Here is a 24,148-nt window from a genome sequence, read left to right on the forward strand (position 1 = left end):
TACGTTACCTAGTGGAGGGGAAAAAAAAAAAAAAAAAAAAAAAGAAAAAAAATTTATGGTAGGTGTATAAAAAAAAAAAGAATTTCAAAGTGTCACCCACTGTCCCTTCAATCCTACAATTAAAAGTGCTACAGACAGAGTATAAGCGGTGTGGAAGGTCCTTTCCTGTCTTTGCATCTCAGATCAGAAAGATGTCCCCTGATATAAAAAGTATCTATGTACTGCTATATCATTTCCCTTAATTTATGCTGCATTATTGATGTATAGAATGCTGTACTTGAATAATGTAACAGTAAGGCTCTTACAAAAAGCACTAGCACCAGCTGTAATGTCTGTCTATAAAGATAGGAAAAATATATTTCCTCAGTCCAGCAGGTTTCAAACAACATATTTTCAGGTTACGGGAATGCTGGCCAAGAGAAATTTAAATTTGAGGTGAGAAGTGAGGGACAACATTTCTTCTAAAACGTTGTAAGCTACTGCCTTATAAACTTAAAATGATCAACAAACCTGACAAATGAGCAAACATTATGAATATTCAGGCTGCTTAAACTGCTGATTCAATGTTTTCTAAGACTGTACAACTTTTGCACTGATCACATAAGCTATTATTTTTCTTTTCATCATAAGTGCACTTGACTGTGGTGTCGGTGTGGCGTTGCAACATATGCATTGAAGTATTGTAATTCATACAGATGGCAGGAAGCTTTCAAATTGTTAATTCTATAGTACAGATGTTTACAATTTAGCCATATGTCTCCAGTAAAGGAGTCTTTTCAAAGATGACAAAAACTGCATTAGACACATAACCTTGTAAATGTGAATGCAATCCTGAGGTAGGAATTTTCTTATTACTAAAATATGAAAACGTGCCTTGTGCTAGGAAGTTTGCATGTCTATTCAGAAATACACAATTTAGGGAACGTTATTTAAAATCTCTATAGAAATCAACTCCCAAATTGATATAATTTCACTATTAAAATAACATTCCACATTGTCTTTCAAATTCATGAAAGGTGTCAGACATGAGCTGGTTGACAGGAAGGGCAAATAACTACAGGCAAATACAATAATGTCCCGCAAGTGAGGCCTGAGTGAACTGCCACTGCAGATGACAGACTAAGATGCAACCAGTGAGACCAAGAATTTCGCCATAAAAAGAGCTGTCAAAGAAACCACGGAGCCCTCATGATGGTTGTGGCACTTTTTCTGTGGAAAGCTGAATGTTGAGAAACAATCTGAGATCAATAATATCTCAACCACGAAAAGAAAGAACCATGAAATGCTCAATTTATAACAACTGAATTTTGCCTAGTTTGAATGACAGATAAATGGCACCAAATAAGATTGTTAAATCACTAATCCTGTCACTTTTAAATCCTGTCACATTGCCTAGATTTATACATTAGAAAGAGAACGTATGGCATGGAAGTCAAAAACAGTAATGTTAAAAACTAAAATACTCTGAATTCTGAAGAAATGTGAATTCCCAACCTTGAGTTACTTTTTTTCAGGATAGTTTTTTCTACCAGAGCTGGATATAATTTGATGCTCTTTGCTGTCCCATCTTCCCTGCTCCTGATGTTTGGGTCTCTGACCCTTTGTTACCTAGACCAAACTTCTCTTTTATATAAATCTGTAGTGCACAGAATAAGATTAAAATGGACAGACTGAACAAAGCCCTGGTCTTTTTGACAAAAAGATTTCCATTTAGTCCATAGGGTCTCTTTCCACCTGATGTATTTTTAAAGGAAAATATTCAATTAGCATCTACTCAAAGGGCAAATCTACAAAAGAGCCTTGCAATATTCTTCTTTTTTAAGCAGCAAGAAAGTATTCAGAGATGCTTTATCTACCAGATACTAATCTAGGCAGGATAAATTTAAAACATCCTTATGAAAATCCTGAAGGGTAGTTGAACCCTGTGGTTGTTAAAATAAAATAAAAAAAAAATCTGTGGTTTATGCATTTGCTTTGCCAAAAGCTCACCATAGCAAATAAAGTACAGTAAATCATAGCTGCCCTGATTTACTACCAAGAGCATATTGTTTGTTTTCAGAGAGAGCTCAGTGAAAAGCTAAGTCATGTATAAACACATTCAGAGAAGGAAAGAGTCATTTCGCAGAACTATCAGAACAGCAGCGACCATTTCTAAGACACCAATGGAAGGAAAACACAGATGTATGTCTGCAGAATTTTTCACATTCATTTGTTTTGCTTTATTTTAAATATTATATACCACTGAAAAATATTTCAGGTCTTTGTAGGCACAAAGGAGACTTTGTACCTCAAAACCACTTAGCCGAGGGACCAAAAGGCTGCACAGATTTATAATTCACCTTTAAAAATTAAGAGTTATTTAATCTGTGTCTAACTGCCACATTTCAGATGGCAGTAGCATAAGGAGATACTAAAAGGTACCAGAGAAGGAATGGCAAAGCAAAACGTTCTGGGTTAACCTGATCATTTAGAACAAAATAAGGTAGATTTTATTAGTGTTAATCCATTTAGGAAATCCCAATAAGAGGACAAAAGAAAAAAATAAAATACTTATGCCTGATAAGCCTTTAAAAAGACAGTAAGCAAAGTGGGAAAAGATCAAAACAGTAGCTGAAAGCCTTCACTCCTGCTTTAAAATCTAAGAAAGAGTCATTAATAGAGATTTAAACTCAGCCTTCACTAGTCTAAACATGTCACTGTTAATTACAAAGCTATTTAACTTTTGCAAGAAATAAAGGTTGCTATTAATGAAAGAAGAAGCAATTAGCCTTTACTCTACACTGTTTTTTTAATCAAACTTTCTTTTGATCATCAGCCTCACTGCGGGATGCGTTCCCTCCTCCCCGGCTCCTGTGGCTCCCATGGCTGCTAATGGAGGCGATGCCCGAGGGCCAGCCGAGCGCAGCGGAGCCGCTGGCGCCCGCGGGAAGGACTCCTGCCTCCACCCGGCTGCACGAGCGGGATGAGACCCGGGGGTCTCCTGCCCCTTCTCTGGTAGCATCTGCCATTAGAGCAACAGGCACTGACCTTGGCTAGAGGAACGTGGGACCTCTTAGACTATCTTAGACTTAGACTTCTAAGACTATCGTAGAAAAATTAGAAAAAAAAAGAAAGAGTTGGGAGAGGGAAGCTGGGGAAAAAGAAAAAAAAGGGAAAGGCCGCAAGGAATGGAAGGGAAATTCACTGGTGACAATAGAGAATGACTAATGGGAGAAGCTGCTTGCTAGAGAAGGAACATCTCTCTAAAAATAAAAAATAGAGGGCCAGGGCTTGATACATTACACACAAAACAGATGAGATGGGAAAGGGAGGGATCACACTATCAAAATACTTTTGTGTCTCCAGACTGCTCTTTGCAGGGCTGGAGGTTTGTTGGCTTGTTTGTTTTGCTGGTATTTTTTAAAGAACGAGGCTTCTTGCAGTACCAGAACAGTAAGACCAAGTACACTACTGTGTAACATGATAGAGAACTACCACTTACCAGCACTCCCCTCTTGGGCACATTTGCTGCTCAGACCTCTCAGGAACAGAGATACATGGAAAATATTCCTCAGGTATTTTCACTTTAGATTCACTTTGCAGTTATGACCATGGAAATAATGAAATAGAAGAACTTGACTCTGACACGTGTTAATCACGGAGAGACTTTAAGTATCGTCTGTACTGTGTCTAACATGAAGCTGTTCTGCATTAGCAGACCTTTAGCGTGTGGTGCAGACTGCTCCTTCTCCATAATATAAAGACAAGTTGTGCTAGGTAGTGCCAGGGAATAATACGAAAGGAAAAAGCCCCTTAAAATAAATGTTAAGATCCTGTATAGAGTAGGAACTTCTGCCTTCTCAAAGAATCAGAGAGTCTGCAAAATTTTCCTGCCGTTGCTACCAACATAGCAATTAAAAAAAAAAAAAACCAATACATTGCAGAGAGCAAAGTGAAAATAAGTATGTTCTACTCCAGACAGGATTTTGAGGCACAAAGTTTAAGGTGGTAATAATATTACGTGCAACAGCCACAACAGTGATGTTCGCATGTCAGAAATTCAAACGCAGTGCATACCTCAGCACAGGGATGATTTCAGGGAAGACAAGAGGTTCTATTACATGCTTTTCTGGATCTGAATCACACAGTGCACTTTGAAAGATCAAATTATTCCTCTCTCTGTGAATCAAGGCTAATTCTAATCTCTTATCTCAAAGGGTGGCCAACTTTGCACATTCCAAAGCCTCTTTGCGTAACTCCATAGCACAAAGGGTATTTAAAATGAGATTAGGGCTCATTCATATTTTCAATGTGCTCAAATATTATCATACAAGCACAATATAGGTACTCAAATACAAGCACTATTACAGATAACCAGATACTGCCTTTAAGCACTGTGTCAAGATATTTAAAGTTGGCTGGATATCTATCATTTTCACATTTAAATGATTCCATGTCATTCTAAAACTGTTGATGAAATCTGGATCCTAGTGAAAAACTTCTTGCTTTTCTTGGGTCACAACGCTACTCTAATGAAATGCAGACAAGAGATTTCCAGCTTCCGTTCCTCTGAGCATAGTCTAGCAAATACCTCCTGACTCAAAAAACTTAGAAAACTGCAATACCAAAAAATATTATATTAGAGTAGAGGACATTTTTAATTAGAAAAGCTCTTAGGTTTTGCTGAATGTTCTGTTTTGCCTTTTGTTGCCCTAACACACTCCAGAGCTTTTTATTTGCTTACGCAGTGCAATTAGGACAAGGCTCTTCTTCGGCTTTAAAAAGAGCAAAATTATTGATAGGAATCATATGAAACATAATAATATTTGAATGTTCTTATTACTTAAGAGTAGTAGAATCTACTCCTATGAAAGAGAAATCTACTCTCTATTCTACCCTATTCTTACAGAGTAAAGTAAAATAGCGTTAAAAAGTAATGACAGTTTCAAAATCAAGAGGCAGAAACTTTATGCCTCTTCCTAAGTTGTGGAGCAGTTCAGTCCTGAGGGTGCTATCAGCTCCCCCTATTCCTCAGCATTCACGTATACTTAGACAATCACTCCTCAAGGCAGGGTCTGATTCAAGAAGGGGAACCCACGGTCTCCCCAGTTGTTTCAGTGAAACTTTACTTATGTGCTTGCAAGGCATAGAAATGAAACACTCTGCATCTGCAGTTCTGACTCCAATCAGTGGGACCTGAAAATTCTGGGCAACTCTGAAAATAAGCCCTTATAATTGCTGTCATAATGCACCTTTAATTTGTCTACACCTCCTCCAAATAATAACTACTTTTCATTGTCACATCTGAATCAAAGCTTCATACGTACGTATACAGTAGTCTCCGCTTTCGTAATATCCAGGGCAGCACTGGGATCTTCGCCGATACATCGTTCTCAGTCCTCTCCGATAGGCTGTTTTATAACTTATTCTAAATCGCAAGACAGAAAACCATTTGACAATATTGAAAATCAATGCCCACTGTTGGAATTATATTGGTGTTAAATTACAGCACGGCTAGCATTCAATAATTATTTTAAAATGTATGAAAGCTTTTGGAATTGAAAGTCACAATAAAAAATATCAATACTTGTTTGGAAACTTGAAATATATCTTTCGTTATAAACACAGTATTCATGATGGTCCGTCACCAAAGCCTTTCCCAGGACTGCTATCTTAAAACATTGTCCCAGTCATAAAACATGGAGAAGAAGTTTCTTCCAAGAATAAAGTTGATTCACTTCTGCATATCAGCAACGGGATCAACAGGATCTTCCATGGATGCTACTGTGTCACATGCTACTCCAGAAACTACACAATGGAGCCTGTTCTTGATCTACAAAACTTGAAATTAACCCCAAAGTGATTTCTTCCTACTAGGTAACCTTTGCAAGGTATTAGTGCCTTGCAAAATGATAGGATAGTCCCAACTCAGTGCATAAAGTATGTTTCTCTTACCAGAATCCTGTAGCACAAAAACATACAAAAAGTGTTAAATGTTCTCTGTTAAATATTCACTTTCTGCTTGTGCCACAACTAATGCTATGAATAATCTCAAAATACAGCAGAATGCTTACTTAACAGCAAACACTTTGAAGTAATTTTGGTGTTAGTTTATTTGAAATTACACAAATTGAATGAAAACTATTGTCCCTCACATTGGACAAACTGACTACCTGCATTCCAAGCAATATAATGGTCCAGAAAGCTTTGTGCTCAGTCCTATACTCTGTAACACTGAAGCTAAAAACTAAAATCCCACAGCTGGATTGGAATGGTGCTGAATAACCTCTTTCCTACCAAAACCACGCGAATTTGCAGTACCAAGTAGCTAACATGCCACCTCCTCCCTGAAAGATTGCAAAGGTGGCAGATAGTTATTAGAATAATTTTCCACTCAAAATCAGGTTGAGCACAACAGCTAATATCTTGCAGCTGAGAAAAATAGGCTGAGCAGCATCAACCTTCATCCTGTGCTAAGAATGGGCCCATCTTTTTTCTACTTGATTTTCAATCCATTTCTAATTATCACTAATCTGATTGATCCCCAAATGTCAGAAGTGGGCTGCAGGAGAAAGGGAAATCTTGGAAATAATTTATACAATTGTATTTTCTAAGCAAAGGCTAAACTTTCACGTAGCTCCATGGAGAACAAGCTCACCAAACAATTACACCATCCACTGCCAAAGAAAGTAATGGGGCTGATTGTAACTTAGATTAGTCTGCTAGTCTAACTCCTAACATACCTTTTGCTTGGTGAAGCCTGGTTCTGAGGCCATGGACAACGTGTTCAAAATACAAAGGTGACACGTTGAGACCAAATTATACATAACAATGTGCTAAGAGTGTGGCAGTTATTCTGCAAATACTTCCTGCACATTTGCTGCTGTCTTAAACCTCAGCAAGGATGGTTAGATTTGGGGTACGTAAATAGATGCTTCCAGTCATGTGTGTGTAGCAAGGGGGAGGGAATAGCAAGGTGCATACACTTCAGTGGCCCCTTAAAAGACAGGCTACCATTCATCTTAATTAAATTCCATGCAAAATTCTCTTTACATCAGATGATGGCCAAAATAATAATTACAGTAAAACATCTCTCTCTTACATACTGGTAGTAGAGTACCACAAAAGCATGGCAAAGAGAAAAGCTGTATGAGGAGATGAAAAGGCAAAGTAAAATTAAAATGTCAGGGGATCAGTTCTTACCTGTGTCTAGTGCACTTGAACCAGTTCAGTATGTCAGTACATCTTGTATAATAGATCTGATCAAAAGGATGAGCATAAGATTCCTGTACTGTCACAGCGTAGCTGGGAGCAGACAAAGAAACAAAGAGAAAGGCTGTTCATTCCAACCTGAAAAGCTTTGGCTCCCTGTATATGCTACTCATCTAAATCCAGTAAGAGAAATAATTAAATCAGTGATCTTAGAAACTACAGGCCTTATTCAACATCAGAAAGAAATGGGTTTTCTGTCTTCTTCCCTCTTTTAGCTATGCTCCCAGGTGATATTCAGTATTTTGAAAATCGAAGTCAACCAAAGCTCTTCAGGGTTTTGGAAATGCTTCTAACTTGGATTCCTTAACAGAAGCAGGCACAGAGATTTCAGTCTGAGTCATGTTTGCTTTAGCAGGTGAAAAGAGCACTTTGTTAACTACACAGTGACAATTTTAAAAGAGGGAAGCACCCTGTTTTCAGAATGTCTCAAYTGCCTGCCTGCTCAGGACTCTATTTTTGCTGGCATTCCATGGTGTTAGTAAGAGCTCCCATTAGCTCAGCACTGCTGAGTCTTGCCAGCATGATGGAATCCTCACATTCCATTTTATGATGAAGGAGCATCATTACTTCAAATAATATTGGGTGCACCAATCAAATAGCATAATTTGTGAAAAGCTCAGGAGTGTTTATTTTTAAACTGCATATATTTAATCCTTCTAATTTGTAGCAGAAATAACTTCAGACTAATTGAAAATTTTAACATCATGAGTTCAGCCGTGCCTTAGATTTAGGAGCCTTTGAGATATGGCTAGAATGTGGTTATCCTTTGCACAAATGAGTAGGTAGGAGCAGATACAAGCAAAAATCAGGCATATTGTTTAAAAATCACATTCCTAAGATTTCAACAATCTCCTCCTCAAAMCAGTGCTTATTCATGGAATAGCTGCTACACTGATTATGAGGGTTACATTTAGAGTGTCTGGGCCTCTCATGACTTAGGAACACAAATCCCATCGATTTGTTCTTCTTGGTCCTTTTAGATCACTGCAGCTCCCTGTAGTAAGCGAATATATCAGTGAAGAGGCTCATAATCTAGGCTTCTGATCTGGTAACAAGTGCTACATTATCAGATCTTCAGTATCTTAGGAGAATCACACTGAAATCATTTGAGGCAGGGTCAAGACTCAGGTATTAGCTCTCTGAGTCATTCATTATATCGATTGTCTTAATCATCCAAGCGATTTCCTTCTCATCAATGAGACTGCTGATGTGACTATGTTGGGAGATGTAAGTAACAGGGAGTACCGMAATATTTGCTCAGAGGGTCTGATGGGCTTCAAATCGAAGACTGAGCTATTACTGCCCTGCCTCTGTGGCCCCTTCCAGACAAGCCAAGGTCCTAGTGCTTGTTGTCTTTGTCCTCTCTCACAGTTTGTCAGTTTGGAGGACAGAGCTTTTTACAGTTACTAATGCCAAAAAGTAAAATATTTACATGGCTCATTATGAAAAACAATAACACACAATTCTTAATTATTRTTTTATGATCTTGTTTGCTACCCAGTGCTTGCCCTAACAATCTTTTCCCTTTGATTTATTAACATCTAAGTAACAAAGTCATCTTGGTCAGTACAACCAATCAATTTTGGTATTTAATTTTTGTTTCTCCTTGATTGGGTCTCTAGGTTGCTGACTTTCTTCAGACAAAATCAATATTTTATTCCTGTGCTCTGAATGCACTTCTCACCACACAGACTGCAAAATCTTACTCCTGCAAATGTAGTCTTTGCTTTGCAGTCGCATGACCTACAAGCAGTTAATTCTCTCGTTAAGGCTTCTAAAATGAGAACATTGAGCTATTAAACTATGTATCCATGTTTCCTCTTGTTAAAGGGCTAATTTTTCTAACACATACAGCATCTCATATCTGTGTGAAATTAATCCACAGAACAGAACTGGAAATTTAGCAAGTTCAACTTTAGAGTGCTGCAACTTTCGCCTCTGCATGAATGTGAATCAAAGCTAGTGGGTTTCTGTGTGTTTGTCAGAGCTGTCTTGAGCAGATCTACTTTTTGGACTAGAACATTGTAACAATAAAAGAAACAGAATTACCAGGGCCTTTAATTCTCAGTGCTTTCATGCTGACACTCTTTGATGCTGACAGGAGTTTKGCAGATAAAGTCACAAAGTTCAGGACACACAGTATAAACCTGCACGTTGCATCAAGAAAGGCTTAAAACTTAGTCCTAGTATCTAAATCACACTCAGCAACAACTTCAAAATAAAAAGGAAGACAGAACAAGGCCACGATTTMCTTAGGTCTCTCCATGATAAATGGAAAGATGCTGGTGCAGCCCTTGAGCAGAAGCTGTGGAGCAGCTTCCCAGAGCAAATCTGAGAGGAGGCAACACAGCATTACATGATCTACAGCTTTAACTTTAAAACAACTCTTTAAAATGATCTGAAGTTGCTCATTATTGTTATTTCTGTCATGCAGATCAATGTTCTTTTGTGAGGTAGGGCAGAATTTAGCAAATGACTGTTCTTAGTTTGCTTTTTAAATGCACAGATCTGAAAGGGCTAATCAACCAAAAAATGGTATGTTATACGTTACCTTTCCCAATGACTACAAACATTTGGATCATCTGGATTTAGGGACAGAGTCGTTTTGAGCAGAAAAGAGAGAAAAAGCCCTTTTAGAATCCACCGGAGTAGCATATGGACCATCATTGTTGTATCTAGATAAAGAAAAGAAAGCATAGCCATTAAATACTATTAAAAATAAATAAATATATAAAGTATCTTTTTAGCTATTTTAATCTTTGGTTTTAGGCATGCCCAAACAGTGTGGAGTTGTACAAACTGAAACACATGCAAAAAAACCAACTGAATACTAAAATTAAAAAAGTGCAGATGCTACTTAAAAGGAATTTATACACTCAAAGTTACTAAAATACAAGAACGAACATTTCTGATGCTGAAGATTATTTTCAAAATAAGGTAGTTGAAACAATGCAATCTCCCATTAACCTATAGACAAATGGGAGATAAACCAAGTACCCATTTTTATTAATTTAAATGAAGTTTGCATATGTCAGTATAGTAGTAGTAGGCTAGATCTGAGACATATGCTTATCACATGACTGAAGGGAAATCAATTCACATTTTAAGTCTTATAAGAGGGAGGCACTTAGAATAATATAAGTCAATTTATTGGGTCACATCATGCATAACATTAACATGAAATAAAAATATTTGCACTGAAATTGGAAATATGTTGTATAAAAACTGATTGCCTATGGTCTCTCTGTCATCTTTTATTTCACCTATAAAACACACCAATTTGCATCTCCTGATTACTCATCCGGGCCCGTGAAACCAAAGTGGTACTGTTTGTGCAGGGGTCCCCAGTGACTTCAGTCAAAATATACAAAATAGAAAATAAGAAGCTGATTTTAACTATAGCTGCATCAGAGGTGTTAGTCTGTTAAATGTTAAGTCACATATTTTTAAATATCTATTTTAGACATTCACATCTTTATATAATCCAAAATTCTAACCTAAAATCCCATACATTAGCCTTATTCCTGACAAGAAGATTGGCCTAAAAATGGATTGAATCTTCATACGACTATCTAGCAAGCACATGGCTCATTGCCTCATGATCCAGAACAGCAAAAGGGACGTTACGGGGTTTGCTCTGCATGACACTGATGTACAACCCAGCRCAAAGAAGTCATCACAAAGCAGAATGAGCAGCCCAGGGATAGCCARGAAGGCTCATCTGAAATTAGCTTCTGATTCAAAGCCACCTAAGCCAGTTCAAGGACACCCACTGCCTTTATGGACTTGAAGTCAAATCCCCAAAGGGAGTACTAGCTTATCTTTTAAATTATTTCTACTGCTCTCCTAAGCTCAAAATTGGTCTTAAAGTCCATGTTAATTAACTTTAATATGACTTACATGATTTAAATGTTAACATTTCTCATGAAATTAAGTCTAGGAGTGACTGTTTTCTATGTGGAAGCTGTTTCAAAGCCTCATGGTGTCAACGCAAAAGCAAACACTGGAAATTAGGGCTGAAAAGGATATGAGATTTACTTCTGCTCATTGAAGGGACGTTAGCTACACTTGTCCCAGACACCACCTCTGCATGGAGGAAAAGTGTCTGCGAGGGCTTGCAGGATAACAGCCTAACAACCCCGATGTTCAAATCTGCTCGAGTTTAGCACTTCAGACTTGAGCTATCCTTTAATGTAACATGTTCCAGTATCTGTGAACCACCAAATATGAGCCCCATCAAAGTGACAGTCCTTTCACAACAGTACCTTCAAAAGAGCCACTTAGCATACTACCTTGACTAACTATCATTTGAATAAAGCCAAACATCAGAGAATGGGTTCTAGCAAGCACTATTTTTGCAGTTTGCAATTAACCCTGTGTCAATTTGCCACACATTTGATAAAACGCAAGGGTGAACAAATACGACTAGAGAAAAGACCATTTTCAGTCAAAAGAAATAGCCATAGGAAGAGCAAGGCTGCTGAAGGAAGTGCAATCTGCAAGAGTTTGCTTGTTTGTTTTCTTTTTTTGTTTGCTTTTTAATCAAAATATTGATCTGTTTGTTAACTTCTTGGGAACATCAAGAGCTTGTGTTTATCAATAAATTAATCAAAGGCAGAAAGACAGTCTGCTTTCTGCCTAAAGAGAGTGAGTCTTTTCCTATTTACCTAAAGAAGTCCTGTATTTGAATTCTGTAATTCTCAGGGAGCTCAGTTAGATTTTTAAGAAAATAAAGTATAGGCCCAGTTTTAAACAAAACCCCAAAGAGCTATTTATAAGCCTTAACAGCACTTGGAATGTTTGTTTAGAATGCATCTGAAAGAGGCTAAAATGGTTTTCTAAGCTCTTAAGGTTAATGCTCTTTTATTATCTGTTTACAAATGAACTGCTTTGTGCAATGAATTTTCTAACGTTTTAGGTCAGATCCTATCAGAAACATYCAACTCTTCAAATACAGCAGAATTTCATTTATCTCAAGTGTCTCTCTTTCTCACTCAAATGAAATATTTCACTTTGATCACTGCTAATAGAAAAGACCTCATACCAAAATAGAATGGTTGATATTACAAGATCCAGAACAAAACTCTAAAAATAGCAGTACATATATTAAAAACCAACACCAAAAAAAGAAGCCAGCAATGAAAGGTAATATGATTCCTTACAACTTGAGTATATGATAACATAATATACTCTACATTCTTGCATTGCTTTTAGTTTTTTTAAATATATTCCCCAAGGAGGCAGCATCACCATTCCAGGTGGAATAATGTCTGTAACTTCATTAAAGATATAATCAGATTATAGGAGCACTTCCACATGTTCTCAATATTAACCTACTAGTTCTAGCTACAGGGAAGGTACTAGGTGGCAAGTCAATGTTTTTTTCATTTCTGGATTAATTCTGCAAACCCTTTGTTGGGAATTGTGCTGGAGTCTGCCAAGAAACTAGAAGTTTCAGCTGCCGTTTAAACTAGATGAAGTACCACAAGGATGCAGGAATAAACCTGGTGTTACCCTCCTTCCCAGCTTATACCGCACACACTAGCACCTTAGCAGCTCACAGGACTGGGATTAAAATGCAGATAAAAAAGGCTCCCCCACAATCCTTTCTGGGTGAAAAAAATACTCCCTAAGAGGCAGACTAGAAAAATTATCTAAAAATGACAGCTAGAGAATTTCTTGTTCAAGGTCAAAAGTAGTGAAACATTTCATTTTGACATTGCTCTCATAAACATTTCATAACATGACTTTGGCATGAAGCTCAGGCAGAATTGCCATTGTGTGATGAAGCTCTACTTTGAATGCTTGTCTCAATTTAGGATGAGATTCCGAAATAGGAAAAACAGAAATTCCAACTGTAATGAGGGAAGATATTTACAAAAAGTCACTTTCTGTAGAGTAACTATCCCCAAATCCCAACTTACTTCTGAGATTTTTTTCCTTTAGGCGTTTAAATGCATATGCTGTCAATTAACCCAGCCTGATTTTTTGTTGTAAGTAGCCATGCAGCAACACATTTAAGAAAAAGAACCATTTAAAAAGTCTTACCTCAATGTACTAAAGCTTCCTGATGGATCTTGTTTTTACAGACTCTCAGCCCATGAAGACACACAGTGCATTAACAGGACAGCAGAAGAAAGCTCTTCAGACGTTGCTTGGCCCTGCCAGAAAACAGTGGGAAGAACAGAAAACAAGTGGAGTCAAAAAGAAGGTCCGTTTAGGGGAGTGGAAACAAGACAGAAAGGAGATAAACCGTGATAAATATTTACACGTAACAAGCACACTGTGCTATAACAGACCAAAGGCTTTTGGCCAACAGCAAAGTGCCTAGGAAAGAGCACAAGAGAGTGGCAAGCATGCAGTAATAGTTCCCTTTCACGCCCTCCAGCAACGTGCAGCGCTCACTTCCTCAGTGATATCTTTGTGTTTAACACAAGTCTTTAATGCAGTTTTTTTTTCCCCAATCATCTGTCTAATCATTTTTGATCTGTATGTAACCTTGAGGGTAAGAGTATCCTATGACAAAGTTTCACATCCCGTGTCACATGAGATACTCCATCTTCTGCCTGCAACCTTAGCTTCATTTGATGCCTCCTTGCTCCTGCGTTAGATGTGAATGTGAACACACCTCCCTATCTGTTCTTTTTGCCACTCATGATTTAATTTATTCTCTCAAAACTCCCTCAGTCATTCTTCCCCAGCTGAAAAATCTTAAAACACTTACTCTAAAGAAGGCATTCATATGTCTGCTCATCTCAGTCATCTTACTAGTTTTTCACATATACCCTATCTGAAGAAAAAAAGAACTGGCCTGTGTTCCATTAATTTTCCAGTAATTCTTGAATTTCATTCAGCATTTTTTTAGCCAGTGGGCAACAGCAAGCTACCATTTTCACAGGATCATCTAACCTACCAGATACCTAGGATACCATTCTTAGGTGGTAATATCTCAGAAATCAGCACTGTACACTTAAAATTAAAGCTGTTCTCCCCATATACATTATGATACTCTTTCCTATGCTGAATTTCACTATCCTTTCTTCACACATCACAGAATGCAGGACATCTTTTTCTAACTTTCTGCAAAGAGCCTTACTATCTTGAATAACATCAGCAAACTTTATCATCTCACTATTCACCTCCCTTTCCAGGTAGGGGCTCTATGTATAGGAGTCTTAACTGCAAGCCAGAGCCCCACGACGTTCTGTTTGTGATATCTTCCACTGCCAGCATCACTTTTTCATTCCCAGACTTTGTTTCCTAACGTTAAAACAGACGGTATTTTTTACATACAGCTTTCTTCTGATATCCTTACATGAAAGTGGGGTTTATCCTTACGTGAAAGTGGGGAAACTTCAATAAAAGACTATGCAAAGGCCTTTCAGAAATCTAACTGGATCTTCTTGGTCAACATGTTGGTGACCAAGAACTTGAACAATTTATGAAGCTTTCACAAAGCCATACTGATTCCTCATAAGGATATTAGGCGGGTCAGGAGGACCCATAGTTCTGTTCTTAATTACAGCTTTTACCAAATAAGAAAATGAAGGTGCACCAAAATTCAATTGTATTCCAGTTTATGTAYGTGAGCAGTTAGGAAAGATGCAAGAGAGTAATTAAGACAGAAAACAAAAGGCTGGACTTCACTTAAGAAGCATTAAAGTGACTGAGTGTTTGCTGATTACACCACTTTAGTCCCTAAATTGTAGCAAACTTCAAACTAGCTGCCCTCTGCGGCATTCCTCTTTCTCATCCCATCTGAAATTTTCATGAGAGTTTAGGCAAGGGATCATTTAAATACCCGCTCATTTGGCTTTTCATCAGATTTTGTTAGAAACAAGCTGTTCTGAAAGCTAAATGAGGCCACGAGCTTCAGAACTGATCAGGAATTTCTGGATGCCTCCATTTGTGATTAATAACTTGAGATACTGTGAAAGAGCTGAATTAGTGCTCAGAGCGCATGCTGAACAGCAGCTTGTTTCAGTCTGGGCAGTCAAGAACAAATCACTCAAGCTCACTGGTCACCTCTAAAAATTGTCACCACTGCAAACAGAAATATTGCCACAGACAGGTGAGTGTGTTTGGCTTTTTTAATTGCAATTTAAAGACATTTTAATCAGTTCAAATTTCTAAATTTGTTTGAGGGACTGAGATCTCAGATTTCAACAAGAATTGAGTATCTTAAGAAGCTTTAAATTTAAGCTGTAAAATATATCAACCTGAGTTGAAAATGCCACATTAAACATGGATATAGTGACACAAACATCTCATGAAGAAGTCTGAAAGTCTGTTCCAGCTCCCTGGACTTCTATTGGAATCTCTGGGAGCTCGGCTAGAGAGCAGGTTGCAAAAGCAGGGATGAATAATGAATTAAGCTCTTCTCCATCTATCAAATGCTACCTTGGAAAGCTCAGGATTGYTCCTTCAGTGCTCTCAGAGGAGGACCGGGTCAAAATCCTACAGAGACAAGCCAGTAGGCAAGCAATCTGGGCAAGCAGTTTACTTAAGGCCTGTAAAATATGTTTATGTAGAACAAAACTGGTATATGAATGTATGAGGCTAGGATTCATGGAACCAGAATTTAAATTAYACTGTCAGCGCTTTCAGATGAGATACAGGCTTAGCAAAGTGGCCTAGATGAAGGTAGATTAAATTCCACCTAGCGTTCTGAATCTGGTATTTGCTGCAGGTTGGCTCTCAGACTTAAGAGGAACCGAGACAAGAAAAGCCCACCAGGCTTAAAAACTTGGACGACTTTTTGCACACGCAAGTTCTCAAAGTCCTTGTTCTTTCCATGGAAAACTGGGGAAGCGACGAACCTTCCCTGTGCTTTGGGAATAAGCATATTACTAGGTGAAAAGTGTTTTGATGCCGAAATGCTAAGGTATGTCTGCTCTGTTAGAGCATCAACATGCAAAGAAATACAGCACGATAATTTAGCATTACACATATACACACATCCTTGTGCCAAGCAAAAGCACCAACCTGAAAAGCTATTATTAATTACACTACTTGTTTCTTTTTCTTGGATAAATAATCAAGGGTCCGGAGAAATAGAATGAAAATACTACATTAACAACACCTGAAAACATTGCTGAAACAGTGCCCAAATCCAAATAATTGTTGGCTCCTTTTCAACAGTGTCATCTAGGAAAAAATTATCTGTGATTTTCTGCCCATAATTTTGTACTTGATTTCAACTACCAGCGTAAAATTGGAAGCCAGCCCTTTGGACATTTGGCCCTTTAAGTTATGAGCCCGAACTCAAGTTCATGCCAATGTTAGGCTCTTTCTAGAGCCTAAGCCCTGAAGTGATCTCCCGAACTGCACCAGTTCCCGGGACTGGGCAAAGAAGGTGGCTGTTGTTTCACCAGAACCAAACTGGAAGGCTTTGGAAGCAAAATGCACATACGCTGCAGCCCTCCACCAGGACAAGGTTTCATCTCTGGGCTTTCCCAGCTAAGCCAGGGTATAMAAGGAAAGCCAGAAAGAGCCACTTGATGCGTTTGCCTTCAGAACCCTCTACTCCTATCCCACCATCTGACTGTGGCCACCAAGAGGACAGCAGCACTGCAGGGTGTCCCCAAGATCCCCATCGTGCTGCTCAGCAGAATTTTAAAGCTGCAGGAATCACGTGGGGAATCRCACTCTGTTGTGAGTTAACAGTACACTTATTTTCATCCTCCCATGAATATTTCAGATATTCCTTCCCATACCCTACTCCAGAAGGGAAAGAAAGCAAGCTGCCCCACATCRAGAGGCTGATCTTCTAGGACACCTGGTGAGGCATCTACCCCCAGCCACCCACCTCATCCCTCTTCCAGATGCCAACCAAGTGCAGTATGTGCTTCCCCAGACACTGAGCAGCAAAGACCTTGTACTCTCAGACACCCAGGATAAATAAAGCAGTCTAAGTGTTAGAGGCAGGCAGAGATGAGAAATAGAACGGTTACCACTTTGGTAAAGAAAAAATCCAAACAGAAATAGGTATGGCAGCACATTTTTACAATACACACTTTTTTGTAGTATTTACAGAATACATAGAAAGTTGATCTGAAAATGGCTGTAATAAGAAATGAAGTATTYGACATATATGCAGTGAGATAAATTAAGTATGATTCTGTGAAAGTGCTCTGAAAGTCAGACAGAAAGCTCTGTTTAAAAACGTAGAATATCCTTTGTGGGTTTATTTTAAAAAATTACTTCTACTTGTCAAGAACAATTGCCCCCTTCTTTTAGTCTTCATTTATCTCTGAGGAAAATAAAATGAGCCAAACAGCAAAAAGAGTCCCAAGCACTGTGAACAGCTGAGCCAGGGACAAATTATGTAAAACAGATTGATGGCTGTTGATGTACAGCAGGGCTATCAAATCCCAGAGCTGCAGCTCATATTTCATTTAAAGGCCCATCTCTACTTTTCCAGAAAAAGCACAGTATTTACGGGAGGAGGCTGATTTGCAAGYGCTGGAGCTGCACTGAGGATCTAGATGCAATTTTTCCAATCTGGCTTTTTGGTGACCACCGTGAACTCTGACAACTGTAATCCAAATGAAAGAAAAACGAATACTAGAGTAAACTCAACTTTGAAACTGAACATGAATTTTTCAAGAAGTTATGCTGATTGGGCAAAGTTTTTYTGTCTTCATTTTTTTTCAAAAAAAATGAAGGAAATAATCTTTGCTTCTCTGCATCTCTGCTTTCACTAATCCCCCTGGTCCAACAGTGCACATCTTCATCTGCTCTCCTGGGGGCTCTCCCCATGCTCAGTCCTCTGTGGCATTCTCCCTTATAACAGTGTTCAGATGTTCTCTTCCTGCATTCAGTTTTCCTCTCAGCCTCTTGAAATCTTAATCTAAAGATTTTTAGCTTCACATCTATTAAATACATTGACTGGCCCAAGGAGAATATAACTTTTTCCATCAATGTCTGCTAAATATAAGATAAATGCTAAATCAATTCTTAGATTTCTAATGGATTAAGAATTAGAGCAGCCACTTAAAAACTGTCAATTTCCCTTGGAATATATGAGGTTTCCCCAGAAGCTGCAATAATCCTTTGTGCTTTCCTGTGCTTCCTACGGGGCATATCTGGAACACTATCAATACTGCAGGAATGGTATTTGGTTCAATCATGACAAAGCTAAAAGCCTAAAGTTGGGATTCCAGGCAAGTTTTGGACTTCCAGAGCATGCACAAATCTCATTTGAACAAACTGAGCACCCACAAGAAGCCAACTGGGTACCTAAGTGCCTGAATATGCCCATCAGCTCCTAGGTTTAGGCATCCAGCATGGAATAAGTGCTGAACAGCTCTGCCCTTCTCCAGGATACGGTGCTAGAGCTCGGGCAAAGCTCACGGTGTRAGAGACCTCTCTGCTGGTCACGGCTCCAAGGGCCTTCCTGCAGAGCTACAGCCTCTCAGCTGTCACACGCGGGGCTGCTGGCAGGCGGCCRCTCCACTTCCCAAAGCTCCTTGAGCTACAGGCAGCTCAAGATGCATATTGAAATGTGAGGTTTAAGTCCACCAAGCTCTATAATCAGTGAGAGCAGCCTCTGTCCAAGCACCCGACAGCACCCAACTGCACCTTCACTAAGACGGGTCTCCATGGGATCAGACAAGCAACAGCAGGGACTCCAGTTGCTCCTTCACAATATCCAATTCTCACACTCCTATACCTGTTTTCTCCTCTGTGCAGAGCAGAGAGGATAGGAGAATGTGACCAAAACCCCCAGCAAATCCAGACAGTTTGTTGGCTCCCCCAAATATCTTCACCTTTCCAGGAACTGTCACTGAATTTTCAAGAGATGTTCCAAGACTCTGACTGCTACGGCAATAACTAGAGAGACAAATGAGAACATGACCCAACTCTTATTTAATTTTACATCACTGTGCAAGGCTCTTGACTCTGCTGTCTCCATGACCTACTTTATCTATTGTTTATTTCTTTTTTTTTTTTTTCTGGGAAATTGTTCATTAAGGATAAAAGCACCTGGCCTACAGTAACAGAGCACTGTGCAAAATATCTGTCATAAAACAGAGAGAGGAACATTCATTAATACATCAGACAGAGCAAACCCACAAAGAACTGAGGAGCTGCACAGACACATCTTTAATATAATGCGGGCAAAGAAAAAGTAAGGGCCAAAGTCTCTAGTGGTATAAAAGGCTAAACTTCATTGAGCTAATTGTGCCAACTCAGACCTGCAGATGGACTAAAGTTACCGGTTTAGTCATTAGATAGAGATGATATTAGAGTTACCAGGGTAACTTTCTAAGAGGTTTTTCTTCTAGGAGAGAAAAAAAGGCTAGAAAGGTAGCTAAAAAAAAAGCCAAAAGGTAGCTAGAAAAATCACTAGAAGCAGAAACAGATCTGAATAACTGGTGCATCCAACTAACTCTGCTTCCTCTTCCTCCTCCTAAATTTGGCACATAGACCTTGTTTAACTCCTTTGTAAAAAAATATTAACCAAGATCACAAATGCTACAAAGTTTGTCGGCTAATTTTAGGCCCTCTCTCATTTCACAGACAAGATAATTAAGCTTTTTTCTCCACAAGTCAAGAAGAATGTTTTTTTCCCCTCTGTAATTCCCCTCATCAGTAATATCACACATGTACCAGCTTCTAAGTGCTCTTCCTGAGCCCTCTCCATACCTTGCTTTCAGATGCAACGCACTCAAAAACACAGTCAAGAGGAACACTTCCCTCGGAGAGCCTTAATCACCCCTCTGCAGAGGCACAAGCATCAGGGTTTGTAAGTTGTCTACGTATTTTTGAGCTTAATATAATGTAATCTTAAGGCAAGCTTACTTGCTGCATTCAGTTTAGCTGAGCAAACATCCCTTGAACATATCCTGCTGAACAGGGCCAAACATAACAGAAGTTTAATCTCTTGGGAACAGACATACACGCTAATGGCTGGCAGGAAAATTTAATCAGGTTCCCCATTTTCTTCTCCAGAACTTTTCAGAAACAATCTCCAGCACAGTAAAGCATTGCATAGGTTTTGAGAGCCTTGTCTTGGTTAGCACCAAACTTGTGGTAATGCTGTGTTTGTAATCTTGGTCTCCTTGCTAGAAGACAGTGTGGGTGAAGGTCTCCCCTGGTCCCCACAGGTCATTCACCATCTTCCATCAGCCCTGATTCTATATTTCCCAACTTCTTCAGGTATGTGATATCAGTTCCCTTCTCCCTCCCGCTATAGCACAGTCACTTCTCTGACCTTCTAACCATCTTCTAGTTCTTGTCTTACACACTGCTGTCCAGAAAACCTTTGAATAACCCTATTTAAAAACATATCCAGACTTCTTCCCAAGATTAGTGTCCATTTTYCATTCTTCTCCATAAAATTCACTTCAGGTAGGGACATCTCTATTTGCTTAAACTCCAGTTTTACTAAGTCTGTCTCCAAGGCAGCCTGCACTGTCTTTAAACTTCCAACTTGCTAACCAACACGTCAAACTTCTGGCACAAGTGGGAGTGAGGAGCTAGGACCAGAGCAGCCAGAAACACTGCAAGTTATATTAAAGTTGGTTCAAAAATTGTTTAAACAAACAGACAAAAATATAGTAAGTCAGTTCTCAGTGCTCCTGACAGGGCTTTGTTGGAAGATTGATTCTGTCTTTACACTTATCCTCAGAAGGATTTGGTTGGGATATGCCTTTCAGACATAACAACATTCCAGGGAAAATGAGCACCAATGCTGAAAATTATGGAAATTTGTTTAGCCCTAAAAGCTGTTTACACCTTACAAGTTAAAACCTTTACTAGTAACACAGCACCTTACTACTATGAACTGAAAGTAAGCTGAAATTTCACACAACTGAATGGGCTAATTACATATATAGACACATACTTTATAAACTAGGCTTTTCATGTTCTTAAGTATAAGCAATTAAAGCTAAGAGTAACACTTTATAATTATGTCATTGATCTGAATTCCTTTTCATTTCTCTATGAAAGCAGTATATTTGCGTAAGACACACCTGGGGTGGTTCCTGTTCCTCAAATCAGCATTTGTTCTAATTAAATATTCACCAGGTGACCCTTTTAAAACATTTTTGCCTCCACATGAAACTAAAGTTCTGAATGTTTGAAACTATCATTAACTTTGAAGAACTTGCTAAAAACCCACTTTTCAAATAAAAGTTATTGGGAGCTGTGGGAAATTCTGTATTAAACTGGCCTACTAATTAAAATCAACTATCCCATATTATTTCTACTGTTCAAATGCATCTGCCTACAGATCTAAAATCTTTTCTGAACGATTAAAATCAGGAGTAAAAAATCCCAAATCGCTTTCCTCTTTCATGTGGAGCCAGACAGAACACACTTTTTCAGATTTCAAAGTCCATTAAAACATCACCTTTGAAAACAGATGCACAATCAGGCCCAGAAGTGATTTATGCAAGTGAGATGCTGGGAACTGCCAGGAACTATTCATGTTCAAAGTACCCCCAGCAGGCTCAGCAAGGTCCAGTTTGCATCACATATAATTAGGATTTTTCAGGCTATAAAATCAATAATATAATTAGTAAATGGTATGTTATTTATCAGAATCTTCCTATGACTTATCCTGTCTTTGATCAAGCTGGGCTGACTGATTGCTAATGATATTTAATATTAATTAAGGAAAATAGAGGTAATAAAAAGTTCTTTGGAGAATTATCTAATTATGTATCATAAAGAAGGAAATATGTYGTATCTGTAGTTTAATGTTCATATTAATTACTCTTGGTTAGGATACCCGCAAAGGACGTGAGGATTACAAGTCAGCTTTAGCTGCACTTCTTTCTGCTTTACCGAACTCTGTTTTAAAGTTGGTGCACCAGATGACCCAGTTTATTAATGAACTCTCTCATTTCTAATACCAAGGTCTGCAGGTAAACTCTTCTACTGTGGGACAGCACCAAACAAAGCAGAATATTTTACAAAATTAACTTTTCTTTTCCCACTGAATGGCTGACACCAAATCACCATAGCTTAAATTACTGAGAAAATAARTGACTGAATCTGCAGAGATTGAGCAGGGTTTTCAAAACAGTGATTATGCTCCCTAGCAAAGGACAATTACAACAGGTAAAAGTATTTCATAATCTCTTAGGAACACAACATTTTGTCACCAATTACTTGGGCAATCCAAGGCCAAGTTCTGAGGAATATTCATACTGAAAAATATGTCAATTTGACATAATACGTCTAGGTAGTTTTTTATGATTGCCAAGTATGTAGAAAGGAAAATCTTCATTATTAGAAGATGCTATGAGATTCACCAGAAACGTAGTATCAGGTTTAATATGCCTCTTTCTAAACTACAAAGGAAGAGTAGAATAACCATATTAACACCACAGGGCAACTTCTCTAGTTAAGATGCTGTATCAATTATTTTGACTCTAATCATAGAGACCCTAATGCTCTTACTAAATATTAGCTACCTACCCCAAATGAACCCCTGAGTTCTGGGAGATTATTCAGATGCCTCGAGTTGTGTATGAGAAAAACTTCTCCTAAATCTGGGTATACAACCTCACTTGTAACAACTTTCCTGAATAAAAATGTATAAGAATGGAACCCTGCTTATATTATCTCACATTTCTCTTTAATACACATATAGAATTGTGTAATATTATTCTGGAATTTGAGATATTCTGGGAGCATATCTGTTATTTTTTTCTGTGATGTGCCCTTGTTGGTCAGCATGGCGGCGGACCCTGGGCTTTCAAGTCAGATAAGGTCTCCCTGGAATTAAATTTTCTCAGCAAGAATAAGAGATAGAGAGGGGAAAAAAAAAAAAAAAAAAAAAAAAAAGAAGTCTTCCTGCCTCTCCAGCAAGGTGGTTTAGTTTGAAAGACGAAGGGTGAAAGTGCTGAGAGCAGGATGTTGGCTAAATAGTGCCACTTGTGCTTGCCCCAGCTGGGATGGAGCTGGCGGGCTGTTCAATGCAAAGTGATTAACGATTACTCGCAATCAGCCTGGGAAATCAATTGCCATTGAGTGACACAATAACTCCCTGAGAGCCCAGCACCTCCAGCTGATGCCGCTGCATGGACACGTTTCTCCTCACGCTGCCATTTCTGGCTCTGTGAGTGGTCTCATAAAAATAATGACCTTTATGACGTTCATGAATAATGTTCTCACGTGAGAGAGGTTTCTATTTGTTTTGGCCAAAATTCATTTTTTTGCTCATTCATGTTCCACTCCATCACTATTTAGGACATCTAATTGAACTACATAAGCACTATACAAGAAAAGCCACATGTTTAAGGATGATCTTATATTTCAGTTCAGAGGTATCATAGGCTACAAGGAAATCATATGCACGAGGAAAGGAAAGGGGGTCTCTACACCAGGAAATGACACATTTACTGCAGTGCTGCGAGCTGTGCAAATCCCTTGATTTCAGCTGTACCATTGCTGCCTGACCAGATCGTTACTTAGTCACTATTTTTAGCTGTCCGTAATAAGTTTTTCCAAAAGCAAATTACTTTACTGTCATAAAGTAATTAATGCTTTCAAACAACCCCCAACACCCATTTCGACACATACTTTAGGATGCTGTACATGAATAAAAAAGAGTGACAAGAGAAATCTGTTTGCATATGATAGGCTTCTCTCTGCCTTAATTGCCTTAGTAGACTTCTTTGCATTTCTTTCAGTTTAATGCTTCTTTTTTTTTTTTTTTTGAACAAAGGTGACAGAGACAACATGCATCATCCTCAGAGAAGTCTCCCTAGTTCCCTACAGTGGTGCTGACGTCCTGCTCTGTGTACTGAGGATGTCCTAGGACAGCGTTAGCACTTTACACTGGCACCTCCCAGACATCCCGTAACCAGCCACCATAATCAGAGCCCTCTTCTGTCCTGTCACATCCAGATGATAAATCTTCAGCTTATAGCAAAGT

At 38.6% G+C, this 24,148-nt stretch overlaps 1 protein-coding gene across 1 annotated transcript in view; it reads right to left on the minus strand.

The window, feature by feature from the left end:
- The window catches only part of MEGF11 (multiple EGF like domains 11), a 245,309-nt gene that overhangs the window by 166,565 nt on the left and 54,596 nt on the right, over positions 1 to 24,148 (minus strand). The window contains exons 3-6 of the mRNA XM_026040556.1: positions 13,300 to 13,412; positions 9,803 to 9,926; positions 7,183 to 7,284; positions 5,307 to 5,407 (exon numbers count right to left, since the gene is read on the minus strand). Of these exons, the coding sequence (XP_025896341.1) occupies positions 5,307 to 5,407; positions 7,183 to 7,284; positions 9,803 to 9,918 (319 nt within the window). The 5' untranslated portion in view covers positions 9,919 to 9,926; positions 13,300 to 13,412. The remainder of the gene's footprint in view (positions 1 to 5,306; positions 5,408 to 7,182; positions 7,285 to 9,802; positions 9,927 to 13,299; positions 13,413 to 24,148) is intronic.

This window comes from Nothoprocta perdicaria, unplaced genomic scaffold (genome assembly GCF_003342845.1).
Source record: "Nothoprocta perdicaria isolate Ctin4 unplaced genomic scaffold, notPer1 scaffold_26, whole genome shotgun sequence".
In the NCBI taxonomy this organism is placed as follows: Eukaryota; Metazoa; Chordata; class Aves; order Tinamiformes; family Tinamidae; genus Nothoprocta; species Nothoprocta perdicaria.